Below are 17,315 nucleotides of genomic sequence, written 5' to 3'. Positions count from 1 at the left end.
AGGGGCACGCGCCGGGGAGAGCTCAGCGCAGCCCCGAAACCCACCCGGCCCAAACACGTTTGAGGTTCATCCAAATTTGCAGTTCTAATTTTTTTTTTTCCCCCCAAAAAAAATTTGCGCCAAAGAGAACAAATCGGTCCCCAGGGCAGGGGGATTTTACAGACGGCTTTTTTGGTATCCGTGGATTATAACCCCGAGAGCCCCACACGACACGATGGCCGAGGGCCCGGCTAAGCTGGGAGCAGCCGAGCACAGAACGTCCCGCCGGATAAACGCAAGTTATTTCTCACCCCAAAATAGGGAAGGGCCATGGGATGGGACTCGGTTCCCATCTGGGAGGATGCAAGAGAGCCATGGGGGAGGGAGGTATTCCCCTCCCCCCCCCCCCGAAAAAAAAAAAGGGAGTGATGGCACAGGAAACAAACATAGAAAGGGAACTGGGAAAGGGAACTGGGAAAGGGAACTAGTGGGGAATGGACCTTTCTCCCTCAGGAGAAGGATGCTCCTGGTCTGGGCTGCAAAGGGACAGGCTTGAGGCTCGAAGGAGAAGCCTCCGATGGTCCAGCTCCAGCTTCCGCAGCCCGGTGTCGCTCACCAAAGCTCCAGTGTCACCGGGAGAGTCGACCGGCAGCCCCGGGGCACTGGCGGAGGATTGAAGCAGGCCGTGCCCTCTCTCCCTTCCCAAGCTGTGCCGGATGGGCATGGAGGGCTTGGGGCCACCCTGGCTCGCAGGTGCCACTTCTCATTGGAGCTGCTCCGTGGTGGAGCGGGGCTTCCCCAGGAGGCCCAGCACCGTGCCTTGCAGGAAGGTGAAAACCAGCAAGCCGCGGGAGAAGGCAGCCGCCCCGGCCAAAATGCCCCGGTCAGTTCTCCCAGGAAGCCAAGAGCACCCCGCTGTGTGCTGAGGTCCCCAAACCTCTCCAGAGCGCCGTGGCTGGATCCGTTTTTGTAGACAAGGGTCTCCAAGTCTCCCCAAGACACCGGTTATTGTTGTGCTGCTGCGGGCAAGGGTTCCCGTGCTTCTTTGGGAGCCTTGGGCTGAAAAGGGTGATGCGCGCTTGGGTTCTTGAGCCCTGCTGGTACCAAGGGGCTCGTCGCCAGGCTGTCTGCAACGGTCCCGTGCCACACGGGTACTCCGGGGCTGGCCGCGCTGGTGTGTGGGAGGACCTCCCGGCCCCACCGCTGCCCCAGGAACAGCCGTGGTACAGCTTTCGCGCCTGCCCCGAGCCCTGCAGATCCCCTGGGGCCGAACGCGCTGCTGTGTCCGAGGCTTCTTGGGGGTCTTTCCTGGAGCTGGATGGGGCCGGACGTGCCTGACAATGCCTGAGCCACGACGGAAAGCTGGAGCTAGGCATGCCGTCGTGTGGGTTGGTTCTCAGTCCCCATCTGTTTTTCCGGAGTTGGGAAAAAGTGTGCTGCTCTGTGTGAGGAGTCCCCGAGCTTTGCTGGTACCCCCAGGCTGAAGACGCCGGTGACCGTGAGGATTCCTGAGCCTCGCCGCTCCCCTGGGGGTGGGCGATCTGTTGTGTGCCAAGGTCTCCGAGCCCTGCCACTGCACCGGCCACGGCTGCTCTGTTGTCTGTGAGGGCACCTGAGCCTCCCTGGCGTCCCAGGGCTGGGTGCGAGGGTGACCGAGCTTTGCCGGTTCGCAGAGCTGGGCATGGGGCCCAAAGGGCAAGTGGTCACGAGCCTCACCTTTAGCCCTGGGAAGAAAAGACAAACCTTCCTGAGCTCTGCTGGTGAGCCAGGGCTGGACGTGCCGCTGTGTTCATGGGTGCCCGAGCCCCACGGGCAGCTCAGGGCTCTGCTGGGTGCAGGCGTCTCCAGGCCCCACCGATGCCCTGGCACTGGGTCAGCCGCTGCACGCGAGAGTCCCCACATCCCTCTGGTGCCCCAGTAACGGCTACGCTGCTGCACCCAAAGGTCTCTGAGCCCCACAGACGCACCAGGGCTGCACCTGCTGGGGGACGATGTGACAGAGAGCAGCCCCGCGGAAAAGGACTTGGGGGGAGTCCTGGTGGGTGAGAAGCTGGACGTGAGCCACCAATGTGTCCTTGCAGCCCAGAAGGCCAATGGCATCCTGGGCTGCATCAGGAGAACCGTGGCCAGCAGATCCAGAGAAGGGATTCTGCCCCTCTGCTCTGCTCGGGGGAGACCCCACCTGGAGTCCTGTGTCCAGCTCTGGAGCCCTCAGCACATGAAGGACAAGGACCTGTTGGAGCGGGGCCAGAGGAGGCCCCGGAGATGTTCCAAGGGCTGGAGCCCCTCTGCTGTGAGGACAGGCTGAGAGAGCTGGGGGGGTTCAGCCTGGAGAAGAGAAGGCTCCGGGGAGACCTTAGAGACCCTTCCAGTCCCTAAAGGGGCTCCAGGAAAGCTGGGGAGGGGCTGTTTGGAAGGGTATGGAGCGATAGGACGAGGGGCGATGGTTTAAACTAGAGCAGGGCAGGTTTAGATTAGACATTGGGAAGAAGTTCTTTCCACTGAGGGTGGTGAGACACTGGCCCAGGCTGCCCAGAGAGGGGGTGGAGGCCCCATCCCTGGAGACATCCAAGGCCAGGCTGGATGAGGCTCTGAGTGACCTGATCGAGCTGAAGATGTCCCTGCTGACTGCAGGGGGGTTGGACTAGATGGCCTTTAGAGGTCCCTTCCAACCCAACACAGTCCATGATTCTATGATCCCCAAGTCTCTCTGGAGCACCAGGGCTGGAGACGCTTTCACGTGCAAAGGCCGCGAGCCCTGATGGTACGTGGAGCTGGATGTGCCGCCTCGGGTGAAGGTTCTCAAGCCTCGTCACTACTCCAGGGCTGGACACGCTTCAGTGGGGTCAACAGTCGTAAGTCTCAGTAAGGATCAGTTCTCCGTTGCTGTTGGGTCACGTTTCGTGTCTCCGTGAGGACACAGCTGAGGGACTGGCCGTCAAGCCCAGGGGGTCCCCAGGGTGTAAGACTCAGTCAGGTCAGGGCTTGAGAAAGACTCAGCCACCAGCCAGGGAGCAGCAGGAACAGGCTGCTCCAACCTGGGGGAGGTGAATTGCGGTGCAACTCCCAAGCCAATGGGCAGAGGGTGTGTGGGTGGGGGTCCCAAGGGAAGCTTCTCGCAGCTCTTTCTTACAACTGAGGGGTTTTTACATCAGTTTGCTCCCATGAGATGCAGGATCACCCTGTGAGAGGTCGGCTTGAATCCCGGCAGCGGAATGCCTGGGGTGCTGGGAGAAGGGGTGGTAGAGGCTCTTGGTGCTCCCTCCAACACCTCCAACACCTCCCAGTTGGCCTCTATCGTATCGTTCCTCCTCTGCAGTACTGCTCAGTCACGGTGGATGGCAGTCCTGATCTATTGCCCGTTTTGGCTGATTACCTACAAATCCATCTCAATTTACCCAGCCCATCCTACCGCGCCTTGTTTCACCTCGCAGCAAATTACGATTCCTTGCAATTCCTTGCGTTTTCCTGTTATGGTATGGGAGAAACGCTCCTTATCCGACGACAACGGCTCAGGCAGTGAACGCTACGAAGCGCATTTTATTTGAACATTCTCACGAGAACGGGTGACCTAGCGAGTAGTCTTGAAACACGCCTATTTATTTCCTAATCCCGGCCAAATTTTCCCTCCCCTCTTTCCCAACGGTTGCGGTACTCCGGGGTTCACAATCTGTCCGGAGCGCCTAAAATCCTTCCCGGGTGTCCTGCCTCTGATTATTTCTCCTGACGCTACACCTAAAGGGATTATCTGACTAGTTTATTTCTTTCCTTTTTGGTAAAATTGCTCCATGTCATTAGCCCTGGTGAAGTGTTTGACGGCCCTTCTAGTCACCAATCCGGCATGAATCAGTTTTTTCTCTTGTCCGTGCGATAAGAGATTGTTCTACAAGCCTTTGCTGGAGCCTCTTTGTCTCAGTCATTCCCTTGTCATGTCACCCCTGAGGGAAACGGCTTTTCCCCCCTTGCAAAAACAATCCCTGCCTTTCTTACATGGCAGCAGCTCCGTTTCTGTCTCACTCGGCTGTGGTGGTTCTCACGGGATCGCAGGACAATTTGAGCTGGAGGTTCCTCAGGAGGTCTGTGGTCCATCCACCTGCTCAAAGTGGGGCCGGAGACGCCATCAGGCCTTTCCTCTCGTGCGCTGTTGTCTAAAACGTACTGAAGGACGGGGCTCTGAGCAACTCGATCCAGTCAAAGATGTCCCTGCTCATTGCAGGGGGTTGGACTAGATGACCTTGAAAGGTTCCTTCCAACCCAACCCCAAAGCTACAAATAAAAATATTTGAGTGATTACTTGCGTCTACCATGAAGTTATCCACAGGTACAGTGCCTCAAAGTCTTCTCATACAGACACAAATGTTTCCGGCAGATACAACTACAGTTTCGGGGTTTTCATCGGCGACTCATCTCAAAATGGCAGACCTTTTGTTCAGTGCCAACCGCAGCCTGGGCTGCAGCAAAAGAAGCGACGGGGGGTGGATTCTGCCCCTCTGCTCCACTCTCATGAGACCCCACCTGGAGCCCTGCCTCCAGCTCTGGAGCCCTCAGCACAAGAAGGACATGGGAGTGAGTCCAGAGGAAGCCCCGGAGATGCTGGGGGGGCTGGAGCCCCTCTGCTGTGGGGACAGGCTGAGAGAGCTGGGGGGGTTCAGCCTGGAGAAGAGAAGGCTCCGCGGAGACCTTCCAGCCCCTTCCAGTCCCTCAAGGGACTCCAGGAAAGCTGGGGAGGGACTCTGGAGCAGGGAATCTAATGATAGGATGAGGGGGAAGGGTTTCAAACCGAAAGACGGTAGATTTAGATTGGATATCGGGAAGAAATTCTTGGCTGTGAGGGGGGTGAGCCCCTGGCCCAGGTTGCCCAGAGAAGCTGTGGCTGCCCCATCCCTGGAGGGGTTCAAGGCCAGGTTGGACGGGGCTTGGAGCAACCTGGGCTGGTGGGAGGTGTCCCTGCCCAGGGCAGGGGGTGGCACTGGGTGGGCTTTAATGTCCCTTCCCACCCGAACCGTTCTGTGATTCTGTGATTCTAAATGTCTCGGGCTTTGGTGGTGCTGCTTTCACAGACAAATCCTTGTCGGTCCTGTGCCACACACGCACCTGTATCAACAGTTTGCCATTTCTTCCCAATTTGTTGGGCCCACACTCTACGTTCTGACGTAGAGAGTACGGTTCCGTTGTGATTACCGCAACGACTGGGTGTACGGTGCACGCTGCAGCATTGTGGATTGTTAAGACGAAAGTGGTGGCCCTATTGTTGAAGGGGTCAGAAGCAAAGTCGGCTAAATAACACCAGGATTGGAATTCTCTTTCAAATTTGGTTGCGTTGTCCCAAGTTTTTGAATCTCAGCGGGTAAAATGCCTCCTTTGCCTTCCCTTATAATTGCTGCTATTGTCGCCTGCAGCCACAGCTGAGCTTGGATACAGCCAAGGGCTGGTGAAACATTGCCTTGGACTGTTCCAAGAGCATCTACAATTAACTGGTGATCTTTTTAATTAATTTTCTCCCATCAGACACAAGCTGTTGGTCAGACCCTAACGCTAAGAGAGAGGACCGCAACGGGTCTTCCAATTTGCTTGTGTCGCTTGCACTTTGCGCTCCGTTTTTTCACAAGCCCTTCAGCATTTCTGCGATTTAAGGCTCCCTGCGCTGGCCCTACGATACCAGTTGCATCTCTTTTTTGTTCGCCTTGGAGGGGCAAAGGTTCGCTCATGCGAACCAACCCACATAGGATGTGCTCGGGAATGGCGAGTAGATCGGTTAAATTGCAGAAACGTTGACTTGTATCCTCAGTTCTGCCCGTTTCAGCGACCACGAGGGACGAAATAGGATTTGTTTTGTTGGCCTACATATTTGATGGCACATGGTCCCATTTCAGATATTTGTGGGATCGACTCCTCTCGTGTTAGCGGAGTTGAAGTTGGATTAATCATGGTGGGTAGCGGGGCTGTGGTGGGTATCGAGTCTATTCTTTCGCAAGACACAGTAGTTTCTACTTTGCCAACTTCACCATTAACTGCCGCCCCGCACCCGAAATCAAGCGTTAAACAGCAGCCGGTATCATTGGGACCAAGAGATCTAATTTTTTGACTACATCTGTCACAGTTAAATCATTCGCCTTATTCAATTCACAACAAAAACGAGAGTTTCTTCTTCAGGTTCTTCAAGAATTGGGAACTCGGATCTCACCGGGATCCTCAGATCTACTCTAAGTAGATTATTATCTTTTTGCATTTTTCACTTTTCCACCACTCGGGATCATCCTTTCTTTTTAATTTCATGCTTAGCCATGCTGTAGTAGTCACCAGTACGAGGAATAGTGAAATATCCCCCTTTGTCCTTTGTTGATTTTCACGGATCCGTCATCCATCGGCTGGTTTGTCTATCCACCGCTCGCTTGACACGAGAACGGCGTATCCCATTTTCTTTCCCTAAAACTTGAGTGGCAAAATGAGAATGCAATAAAGCAGTGTGTGGCCCCTCCCATTTGGCTTGCAGTTTTGATTTTCCAGAACATGCTTTAGTTCAGATTTCATCTCGCGGCTGTATATCACGTACCTGTAGTTCAGATGGTGGGGGTTGGCGCCGTCGGGTGTATTCCCTTTTATCTTCAAATCCTTTTTGCGTGTATAAAACGTACTTGGTCGGCCGTTCGTCGCATAGGCTCGTCTTAGTTGGGATGTAAGTCCCTGGGACAGCCAGGTGCCTCCCAAAGAGAATCTCTGCTGAGTGTTTCGAACATCCCGTAGGACTAAGTTTAATGCTTCTGGACATTTTGAACCAGCGTACGCACGCACTTCTGCTATCTTTTCTTTTAATGTTCTCTTCATCCTTTCTACTCATCCCGAAGACCGCGGGTGATAGGGAGTACGCAGGTTTCTTTCTATTCCGAGTGATTTGTACAGTTGATCGATTATATCGGCTGTAAACCGAGCCCCCCGTCTGACTCTTCCCAGAAAGAGTGGTCGGACACTGGAATAGGCTGCCCGGGGCGGTGGTGGAGTCACCGTCCCTGGATGTGTTTAAGACTCGTTTAGATGTGGTGTTAGGGGATATGGTGTAAGGGAGAACTTTGTAGAGTGGAGATGATGGTTGGACTTGATGATCCCAAGGGTCTTTTCCAACCTAAATGATTCTATGATTCTATGACTCAGTTGACTCTGGAACCCCATATCTGGGTATAATTCCGTTCACTAAAGCTTTATCTGCCCACCCTGTGTCAGCTTTTCTTCTTGGGAGGGCTTCCACCCAGCCTGACAGTTCATCTACCGTTACAAGCGAAAATTTGTAACCGCAAGCAGGGGCGTATCGGCGTAATCCCCTTGTAATCCCTGGAAAGGGAAGTGGGGGCCACCGTCGCTGCCCCAGCCCTGAGCTCAGCCTGGTGCTTGAGAACTTTCGACACGTCGGTGTCCTGGTTTGAGACAGAACAAAATCAATTTCCTTTTCAGTAATTTTACTTTTCAGTTAAGTCTCTTCTAACTGACCGCGCTCTCTGACATTATTCACAGAATCAATGACAGGATCACAACCTGTGATCTCCTCCAACCCCCAGCCAGAGCAGGGTCACCCACAGCAGATGGCACAGGAACGCGTCCAGGTGGGTTTGGGATGTCTCCGGAGACGGAGACTCCCCCACCTCTCTGGGCAGCCTGTGCCAGGGCTCTGCCACCCTCAAAGGGAAGAAGTTCCTCCTCATGTTTAGGTGGAACTTCCCATGCTCAAGTTGGTGCCCGTTGTCCCTTGTCCTGTCCCCGGGCACCACTGAGAAGAACCTGTCCCATCCTGACACCCCCCCTTTCAGTATTTAGAAGCGTTGATAAGGTCCCCCCTCAGCCATCTTTTTTCCAGACTGAAGAGCCCCAAATCCCTCAGCCTTTCTCCATCAGAGAGATGTTCCATCCCCTCAGCATCTCGGCAGCCCTTTGCTGTCCCCTCTCCAGCAGTTCCCTGTCCCTCCTGACCCGGGGAGCCCAGAACTGGACCCAGTGCTCCAGGTGTGGCCTCCCCAGGGCAGAGCTGAGGGGGAGGATGACCTCCCTCCACCTGCTGGCCACGCTCTTCTTGATGCCCCCCAGGATGCCATTGGCCTTCTTGGCCACCAGGGCCCATCGCTGGCTCGTGGTCATCCCGTCGTCCCCCAGGACTCCCAGGTCTCTTTCCACAGAGCTGCTGTCCAGCAGGTCACCCCCCAACCTGTCCCGCTGCGGGGGGGTTGTTCCTCCCCAGGCGCGGGACCCTAAGGGTATGTATTTCAGACAGTGTCTGCTTCTGGCAGCGATAACGTCTCGTGTTTATAGTGAACACCAAGGAATGGCGTGGAGAGAGGCTCCTACTTAGTGCTGGAACACCCAAGGTCAGCTCACGTTGTTGTTTGCCCCGTTGGAGGGTCGGAAGCGGAAAAGCACCTGCGGGGAGGAGGGGGCAGGGCAGGGGACCCAAAACTGGCCAAGGGGGTGTTCCATCCCGTCTGTCCCCTGCTCAGAACAAAAGCTGAGGGATCAAAGGGTCAGCCTCTTCCTTCAATGGCCGGCATCCCAGGAGGACCCTGTCTGTTTGTCTGCCTTTGATCCCGATCCGCGCGTTTCTGAATCCGGCTCTTGAATCCGGTTCCTGCCTGTTGCTGAGTCCAGTCCCAGCTCTGGCCAGTGACGTGATCATCATCCTGGGAGCTCAAGATTGGTTTTGTCTGTATTTGTGTATATTTAATTATTTTTCTTATTAATATTATTATATCTTCTTTTTATTGTTAATATTTCATTAAAGTTGTTTGGGGTTTTTTTAGGTTTTTTTTTTTCAGCCCATAAGTTTCTCTCTCCCTTATTCTCTCTCCCTCCCTTCTTCTGAGGAAGGGAGAGAGGTTAATAGAAAAAAAATCCATCAATTCATTTAGTGGCCAGACCAGCCTAAACCTTGGCAGATGTATTGGCATCCAATGTGGGCACGACTGGGGCTCTGACAGATCGCCCGGATAGTTCAAATTCCAGCCTGCTCAGTTGAGAGAGTATCCAGGTTTTTTTCCCTTTGAGAGTCTTGAGGGGCTGGAAATTAAACCAGACAGCTCACATCATGTCGTTCTTCAGCGGAATATCGTATTGTGCCTTTATGGAGTCTTGTGTCAAGTCGGTTGATGCGACATTGCCCGACCTGCCGTGTGTGTTGGGTTATTATTCATTTGTTCCTTGTGTTTATTTGCAGTGGCTCGGCTCTGAGCGCTGGGCGAAAACGGGATGTTTTCCGATGGTGCTTAACACCGAATTTACGCCGGGATGATTTGGGCAAGGCCTTTACCTGCACACCTCGGTCGCCACCTAATGGATCCTGTCACCAGCGACACCTTCGATTTTACCTTCTCCCTTTTACGCCAAGCTGGCTCTGTTACCAGAGTTTGGGGACTGTGGGAATGACTGTTACCACCGAATCATGATTTTATTATAGATTCTCTTGAATGCGTTTCAGGGGTGGATTCATATTAAACACTGGTGCAGGAGTAGGTGTATTACAACACGTACCGCCGCTACTCCAAGCCCGACAACGACCGCTGCCGCTACCCCAGCTCCATCCGTAGCGGTGCAAGCCGTATCCCTTCCCCTCATAGCAAAGACCGGTTCAAGTCAGATCACGCGGGAGAGAGCTCTTCCGATGAAGGTGAGAGAGAGGGTCCTACTCAAGCAGATCAGAGAGAAGGTCCTCCCAAAGCAGATCTGGGAAGGGTCCTTCTCAGGTAGCGTCAACAGAGGAGGAGGAGGAGGAATCAGACACAGAGGTAATCAACCATTCAAGCCTTACCTAGGAAGGACTTGCAAAACATGAGAAAGGACTTCAGCCGTCATGAAGGTGAGACGTTACCCGGTTGTTCTCCTGCCGGGGTAACGGGGCTGATGCCGTAGACTTGGGTGGTAGAGACACCAGGCGGTTGGGAAACCTGGCGAGAGACAGAGGCATCAATAAAGAGCTTGGGAGAAAGCCATACGCTCTCAGTCTCTGGAGGTGACTCGTGTCAGCCGTAAGGTGCAGGTATCCCTTTATGGACGATACCAAATGCCGCCCAAGCAAACAGACCACGGTGGAGAAAGGTATGAAGTGCCCGAGAGAAGCAGTTGTGCAAGAGGTGATTTACGGTGACTGGCAAGCGGGCGCAGACCCTGACGAAGCGCCGTGCAAACGACCTACGTCGCGGAATTCTGCGCAGAGCGCGCCATCAATGTATTCCCACGCGTTGGCAACACCGGTTTGGGGAGGATCCGCTGCCGATGCGCCAACTGAAAATGAAGTGGGTAACAGCATACGGCAGTTATAACGGCAGTCTCTCTCGTCCCCCCATTATTGCAGCCGTAGAAAAAAAGGACCGAGAAAATGGAGAAATTATTTGAAAAACTGTTTGGTAAACTGTCCAGGATGGAGATGAGATCCCGCTCTTCCCCTGCATGGGCCCACGTTGCAGCCATTAGGACAAGACGCCCTCCTACGAGACCGACTTGAGAGAGACTGAACACACCACAAGGTACCCTGTGGTTTTACCTCCGTGCCCACGGAGACGTCCTGCACGTGGGCCGGGGCCATCACAAAGCACAAACCCCGGCTGGGCGGAGAATGGCTGGAGAGCGGTCCTGAGGAGAAGGACTTGGGGGTGTCGGTGGGTGAGAAGCTCGACACAACCCGGCAACGTGCGCTGGCAGCCCAGAAACCCCCCGCAGCCTGGGCTGCATCCCTGGCAGCATGGGCAGGGGGGCGAGGGGTGGATTCTGCCCCTCTGCTCCGCTCGGGGGAGACCCCCCTGCAGCGCTGCCTCCAGCGCTGGGGCACCAACAGCAGAAGGACACGGAGCTGTTGGAGCGGGGCCAGAGGAGGCCCCGGAGATGCTGGGAGGGCTGGAGCCCCTCTGCTGTGAGGACAGGCTGAGAGAGCTGGGGGGGTTCAGCCTGGAGAAGAGAAGGCTCCAGGGAGACCTTCCAGCCCCTTCCAGTCCCTCAAGGGGCTCCAGGAAAGCTGGGGAGGGACTCTGGAGCAGGGAGGGGAGCCATGGGACGAGGGGGAAGGGTTTTACACTGGAAGAGGGGAGATTGAGATGGGATATCGGGAAGAAATCCTTGGCTGTGAGGGGGGTGAGCCCCTGGCCCAGGTTGCCCAGAGAAGCTGTGGCTGCCCCATCCCTGGAGGGGTTCAAGGCCAGGTTGGACGGGGCTTGGAGCAACCTGGGCTGGGGGAGGTGTCCCTGCCCAGGGCAGGGGGGTTGGAAATGGATCATCTTTATGGTCCTTTCCCACCCGAACCATCCTGTGATTCTGCGACCCCGCTGCTGCTCAGCCCTTTGCGAGTCCTGACCCAGCCCAGGAACAGGGAGAGAAGCCACAAACGTGGTTTTAAACTGAACGAGGGTGCGCGAAGCACCAGAGGGGGGGCACACGCGTGCCTGCAGCCGGCAGCGCGGGACCACACGCGTGTGAGCACAGCCGGGTCTGTGCCGACAGCGGGAGCGGGCGGGCACGCGGGTGGGCGCACCAGACGCGGGTGAGCGGGGCGCTGGGGCACATTTGCATGGATGTCCCTGAGTGTCCCTGTGTGAGGGGGGAAGGTGGGGGGAGAGGGTCTTGTCCCAACTTTTCACACCCCTTCACTGTAGCCGGTGTCCCAGGCGACCTCCAGCCCAAGGTCCAAGTCCCTGGAGCGCTCTTTGCCTGTGGGGATAAGGGGGCATGGCTGCCCCCCACGACCCAAAGTGTCACCCCACCAGCGTGGGGTCCCCTGGTAGTGGGGGCCGTTGGCCTTCGGTGTTTTCTCACCTGCAGATGGGGCTGGATACAGGAGCTTGAGCTCTACCCGCGGTGTCACCCGGAGGGATCCAGGGGTGCTCCTCCCTGCGACGGGGGCTGGGGCAGCAGGGGGAGGAGGTATCGGGGGGTGCCCAGGGGTTTAGGTGCTGGGGGTTGGGGCTGGCTGTCCATCTCCAACCCTCGCCACCTGCCGCCTTCTCCTGCTCCAGCTTTGGCTCCCGACGACGCCACCGAGAATGAGCCAAGCCAGGTCACGGTCCTCCCAGTGCCCCGTGTTGCCCCGGGCAGAGCCCTGCTCTCAGCACCCCAAGGTCTTTGAGGAAGGGGTGCTCCGGTCTGCCAGGGGGGGTGCGGGGCTAGGGGAGCTGTGTGTGTGTTGGGGGGGTTCTGAGGGGGCTCTGAGCTGCTGCCTCATTGCTGGCGGGGAGCGTGGAAGGACGGGGCAACGCTTCCCCTGTGCCTGGTGTGGGAAAAGTCCTGGCACCACCTGCACATCCGCAGTGGGGAGCCCGCATCACCCCCACCTTGCGCATCCGTCACCTCCACATCCCCCCCCTTCCATCACGCTGCGCCCGGGGGAGCCTCACAGCACGAGGCCCTTCGCTCCCTAAAAAGCCCCATCTCCTACATCCTTTGGGGGTCACCATCCCCCCCTTGGCCAGCCCCCAGCCCCCACCCGCTGCCTCTGAACCCCTCTCCCCCGGCGCAAACGGCTCCACCACTCCGCTGCCTGCCAGAAATGCTTCTCCCGCTCCAGCTCCTCCACCCCGCCGCCCGCGCACCTGTCCTGGGACACCCGCCACCCTCTGGGACACCCACCCAGCCCGGGATGGGACCCTGGCACCGGCATGCCTGGGCGGGGGGGCTGCCCTGCCACGCCAGGGACATCCCCTGGGCACCAGCGGGTCCCTCCCAGGCCCTGACGAGCCCCTGGATCAGTCCTTGGTGGCCCCCTGGGAGCACCCCGCATCCGGCTGTGCCCCCTCAGGCCCTGTGCCTTCCAAGTCTCCCGTGTCCGCCCTTCTCGCCCGGAGCTCTGGGGCCCTGCCGCCCTCCACCTCCCACCAAGGACGGATCCAGTGGGCGCTGCTGCCCGGGAACGGGGAGTGGCTGCTACAACCGGTGAGCAGGAGTCTTGGAGGCACCGGGGAGCTGGGAGGGCACCGGGAGAGTGCAGACGCAGCAGGTGGTGGCACCGGGTGCTGAGGGCACACTGGGATGGGAACCGGGCAACTGGGGGGCACGGGGGGGGGGGGGGGCTGGGTGCCACTGAGAGGCCCAGGGGGACAGTGACCTCGACAGGGTGCTGCGACAGCTCCCGTATCCGCTGCTGGCAGGACCCGGTGGTGCCGGCCACCCTGGGGTCTGCAGGGGCTGGTGGTGGCTGCAGCAGGGTGAGGGCACCCCTCGGAGAGACCCCCCAGCCCCGGCAGGGCCAGATCCTGCCCTGACACTGGCTGTGGTGGGGGCCTTTCCTGGGGTGTGTGTGTGTGTCTGATAGCAACAGATATGTATTTAATGAATGGTGGAAATAAATCAGAAGCGTAACGGCCTTGGGGAGGTGTACGGGCACGGCGGGGGGCAGAGGGAAGGAGGCTGCCATGTGCCTGGATGACGATGTTCCCTGGGGCGGGAGGTGGGTGGCTCGCAGCGCTCGACCCCCCCAGCCCTGCTGGGAGCAGGAGGTGCTGCCGGTCTCAGGGAAGGCGCCTGTTTACTGCAGAGTCAAAGGTACACGGGGCACAGAGGACTTCAGTGGGGGGCGGGTAGGAAGGGGCACCGGCAGCCAGAACGCCTGACTTCGCCGGGGGCGGGGGGGGGGGGAGAGGGGGGCAGGCTCAGGGGGGCGCGGGGAAGATGCGGTCAAAGTGTGCCAGCAGCAGTTCCACAGCCTGGTTCTGCTGGGCCATGCCCGCTGCCAGGCTGCCCGGCTCCCGCTCCGGCCGCAGCAGCGTTGGCCCGAACACGATGCCGATGTTCTGGCGCGTCATGCGGTTGACGTCTACCCGCTCCATCACCCTGGGGACGCGCAGGATTTCGGGATGGTGCCACGCACCCCATCCAGCCCCGCTCCTCCCTCCCTCACCCCAGGGGGTCCACGCGCCGGGGGCTCCATCACTCTGGCAGGCGCCAATCCTGCTCCCCCTCCCCCTGCTGTCCCTCCCCGAGACTCCCCCCCCCCCAGTTACCCCATAGCCCACCCACCTGTGGGGCAGCTCTAAGGCCACCCCACAGCCGCCCCCAGCCCGGGAGCAGCCCTCCCCTTACCGGCAGAGGTGAGCCAGGAGGTAGCGGAGGGTGGCATAGTTAGGGGGGGGCAGGCTCTGCACCAGCTCAGCCACCCGCTCCACCTGCTCCTGGGGGTCCGGCAGCTCTAGGGAGGAGGCACAGCAGTCAGACATGGTGCCCCCCAGCACCCATAGCCTGGGGATGCCCACGGGGAGCGCTGCAGGGTTGGGGGGGGCACTTACTGACAGCTTCAATGAAGGAGTCAAAGAGCCCGTAGGGCACTAAGGGCTCGGGCAGCTCCCGGAAGAAGAGCTTGAGGGCACCGGTCACCACGTGGACATCGCTCCACTCGGGGTCTGCCAGGCTGAGCCGCTCCTCTGGGAGGAATGGAGGAGGTCAGCTTGTGCCCGGGCCCCCCAAGGCCCCAGCGCTGCCAGGGCCACCCCCTGCCCGGCCACCCCGGCTGACCTTGGGACAGCTGCTCGGGGAAGACATAGCGCCCGTCCGAGGTCACAGCTCGCTCTGTGGGGACAAAGGAGGGTTCACGGGGGAAGAAGCCACCTTAACCCACCCTTGGGCGTGTGCTCCAACGCAGTTCCCGTCTCCTCCCCAACATCCCCATCCTCTGACCCTTTGGTCCCCTCACCCCGGTCCACGGCAAAACGCAGCTTCTGGATCACAGACAGGTTCCCGTTGACCCGGTAGATCCCATCAACGTCAAGGCCTGGGGACAATGAGGGGGGCGAGACATGGTGGGGGAAACCGGTGCCAGCTGGGAGGGCCGTGCCGGCTGGGAAGACCCTACCTCTCTCCTCGACAGCCTCCACACAGAGCCGGACGAAGCGGGGCACAGTGCTGCTCTCCCGCTGGCACAGGGCATCCAGGCGGCACCCGAAAACCTGGTCTGGGAGAGGGCAGCGCTGGGGCAAACTGGGATGGGAGAGCACTGGGACTTGGCAGGGGGGCAAATGGGACTGGGGAGGGGTATAGGGAGGGAATGCTGGGCTCCGGGAGGGTGGTGGTGAGGGCAGGGAGGGACACCTGGGCTGCGAGAAGGCACTGGGACCGGGAAGGGATGCTGGACTGGAGGGAGACACTGGACTGGTGGGTGCACAGGGACTGAGGGGGGGGGATTCTGGGACTGGGAGGGGGGAGATGGTAGACACTGGGGTCAGGACGGGGAGAGGGACCAGGAGGGGATGCTGGGATTTGGGAAGGACACTGGGACCAAGGGCAGGGACACTGGGAGGGTGGGAGAAGGGAGGGGGGCACCAGGACGCACTGGGGACAGGCAGCCAAGGCTCAATGGAGCACTCAGCCCCCCGCTTCCTCTCCCACTTTGGGGGCAGAGGGAGGATATGGGAGGGCTGGTGGGGGGGGGGGAGGGGGGGGAGAAGGTTCTGAGGGCACGGTGGGTCTTGGTGGGGGGAGCCTCACCTCGGATGAGCCCCTTCTCCTGCAGGCTCTGGAGCGGGGGCCGCTTGACGATGAAGCGCCTCAGCTTGCTCTTCACCCGCTTCTTCTCCGAGGCGTCGGGGGTGTGGGGGGCACCTGGGGGCACCGCAGGCCCCGATACGGTCACGGTCATGGCAGCCCTGAGGCCTGCTCACCCCCCTCCCCACCCTCCCCGCCCCCCAACCCCACCTGGAGCCCCAGCTCCCTCAGTGACCCGCAGCAGCTCGTCCTCGTCCCCGCTGAGCTCCGCCAGGTCCCCAATGTCCCCCCGGCGCAGCCACCCCGCAGGCATGTCCATGGGGTTCTCCAGATCCTGAGGGATGGACAGGGGACAGTTGACGATGTGGGGCTGGGGGCAACCACGGGGCACTCCCCGGCCCCCCTCCAGGCACTCACCAGCCGGTGGATGACCCCCCGGATGGCCCGGGCCCACTCCTGGATGGTGGCCTCTTGGTCCGACTGCAGCAGGAACTCATTGCCTGTCACAGTGCGGAGCTGGCGGGGGGGCAGCAAGATGTGGGGGGGTGCAGGGACCCCCAGGGACCCCTACAGGGGCGAGGAGGACCCAGGCACTCCAGGGGTGCCCTGTTCCCCCCCTCAGTGGGGGGCTCCAGAGGTGCCCCTAACCCAAGGGGGTTCCCTACACCACCCCGTCCCATTTTGGGGGTTCTGGTACGTGCTGGGCTGTGGGGTCCCCTTCTCTGTGGGCTGCGTTTCGGGTGATCTCTGTGACCCTTGGACTGTTACAGAGACTCCCCCCCCCGCAGCCCCTGGGCTCTGCACTTTGGGCATCCCCACGTGCCCAGCCCGGGGTCCCCCCCCACTCACGTGGAGGACGTTCTTCTTGCTGGAGAGGTCGCGGGCCCAATCCAGGGCAGCCCCCCGCAAGTCCACGCTGCTCTCGGGGCGGCTGCTGGCAGGGCACTGGGGGGGGGGGGCACCCGGCCGTCACCCCATCCCCCTTGTGTCTCCACACACAGCACCTCGTATTCTTCCACAGCCCTCTCCACCCGCTGTCCCCCCCCACCCCCGCATACATCCCGATGCTCCGACACCCCCCCCCCGCTGCCCCAGCACCCCCCTGACCCCCACTCACCCAGGCAGTGGGTGCCGGTCCCTTGGGTTCCTTGTAGAAGATGAGGCTGTTCCCGGCCAGAACCACCCAGGAGACCCCCCAGCTCTTCCTGGGGGCAGCAGGTGAGGGGCATCCCCAACTCCTCCCCCAGCCAGGACTGGGGTCAGGCTTGGGTGTCGTCCCCCCCCCCCTCCCCCCACCCCAGCAGAGCCCCACACAGGCCCCGGGCACCATTTGGGCACTGGCAGCGCCTCAGATCCTTCGTCGTGTCCGTCCCCGCCCCCCCCGAGCCTGGCATAGCCAAAAGGGCCTTTTTGTGCCAGGGACATTGCTTGTCTGGAGCCCCTCAGCTGTGAAGAGCCGTGGACCAGGCTGACATGGCCCCCCCAGGCTGGAAGGCCCCCCCCTGAGCTGGCACAGCCCCCCTGGCATAAATTACCCCCCCCCCCCCAGATTGGATTAGTCCCCCTCAGCTTGGCAGAAACCCCTACACCAGAACCCCCCCAGGGACCCCAGCCCCGCCCCCAGCACCTGAAGCCCCCCCCTGGCACCCAAAGCCCCCCTAGCACCCCAACCTGGCACAGTCCCCTGCACCCGCCCCCGCCCCAGCCCCCCATCTGGCACAGCCCATTGCACCACGACCCCCCCCCCCCCAGCACCCCAATCTGTCACAGTCCCCTGCACCAGAATCACTCCCCCCTCCCCCTCCCCCCAGGACCCCAGCCTGGCACCAGGATTGACCCCCCCAGGGACCCCAGCCTGGCACATTCCCCCCCCTCCTTGCCCCCCCCATCCCCGTCCCCGTCCC

At 59.8% G+C, this 17,315-nt stretch overlaps 1 protein-coding gene across 1 annotated transcript; it reads right to left on the bottom strand.

Annotated features, from left to right (window-relative positions):
- Positions 1-13,576: 13,576 nt before the first annotated feature.
- On the bottom strand, positions 13,577-16,741 carry ARHGAP9 (Rho GTPase activating protein 9). The gene is made up of 11 exons (XM_054183169.1): positions 16,529-16,741; positions 16,261-16,356; positions 15,829-15,927; positions 15,622-15,745; positions 15,415-15,528; positions 14,783-14,881; positions 14,624-14,701; positions 14,446-14,499; positions 14,220-14,354; positions 14,017-14,122; positions 13,577-13,767 (listed from the first exon to the last, which is right to left on the bottom strand). Exons 1-11 carry the CDS (start codon positions 16,739-16,741, stop codon positions 13,587-13,589), a joined length of 1,299 nt encoding a protein of 432 aa, XP_054039144.1. The 3' UTR covers positions 13,577-13,586.
- Between the last annotated feature and the right edge of the window lie 574 nt (positions 16,742-17,315).

The sequence above is a fragment of the Rissa tridactyla genome, chromosome 24, assembly GCF_028500815.1.
Source record: "Rissa tridactyla isolate bRisTri1 chromosome 24, bRisTri1.patW.cur.20221130, whole genome shotgun sequence".
Taxonomy (NCBI): domain Eukaryota; kingdom Metazoa; phylum Chordata; class Aves; order Charadriiformes; family Laridae; genus Rissa; species Rissa tridactyla.
Note: the sequence above shows the minus strand (reverse complement) of the source record. Positions and strands in the feature narration are given on the sequence as shown.

Excerpts from the sequence above, each read along its gene's own strand:
- ARHGAP9 (XM_054183169.1), bottom strand. The coding sequence starts at position 16,741 with ATGGTGCCCGGGGCCTGTGTGGGGCTCTGCTGGGGTGGGGGGAGGGGG. Across the intron at positions 16,357-16,528 it reads GACCGGCACCCACTGCCTGG|TGCCCTGCCAGCAGCCGCCC; the intron begins GTGAGTGGGGGT and ends CCCCCCCCCCAG. Across the intron at positions 14,123-14,219 it reads CTCCTTCATTGAAGCTGTCA|AGCTGCCGGACCCCCAGGAG; the intron begins GTAAGTGCCCCC and ends CCTCCTCCCTAG.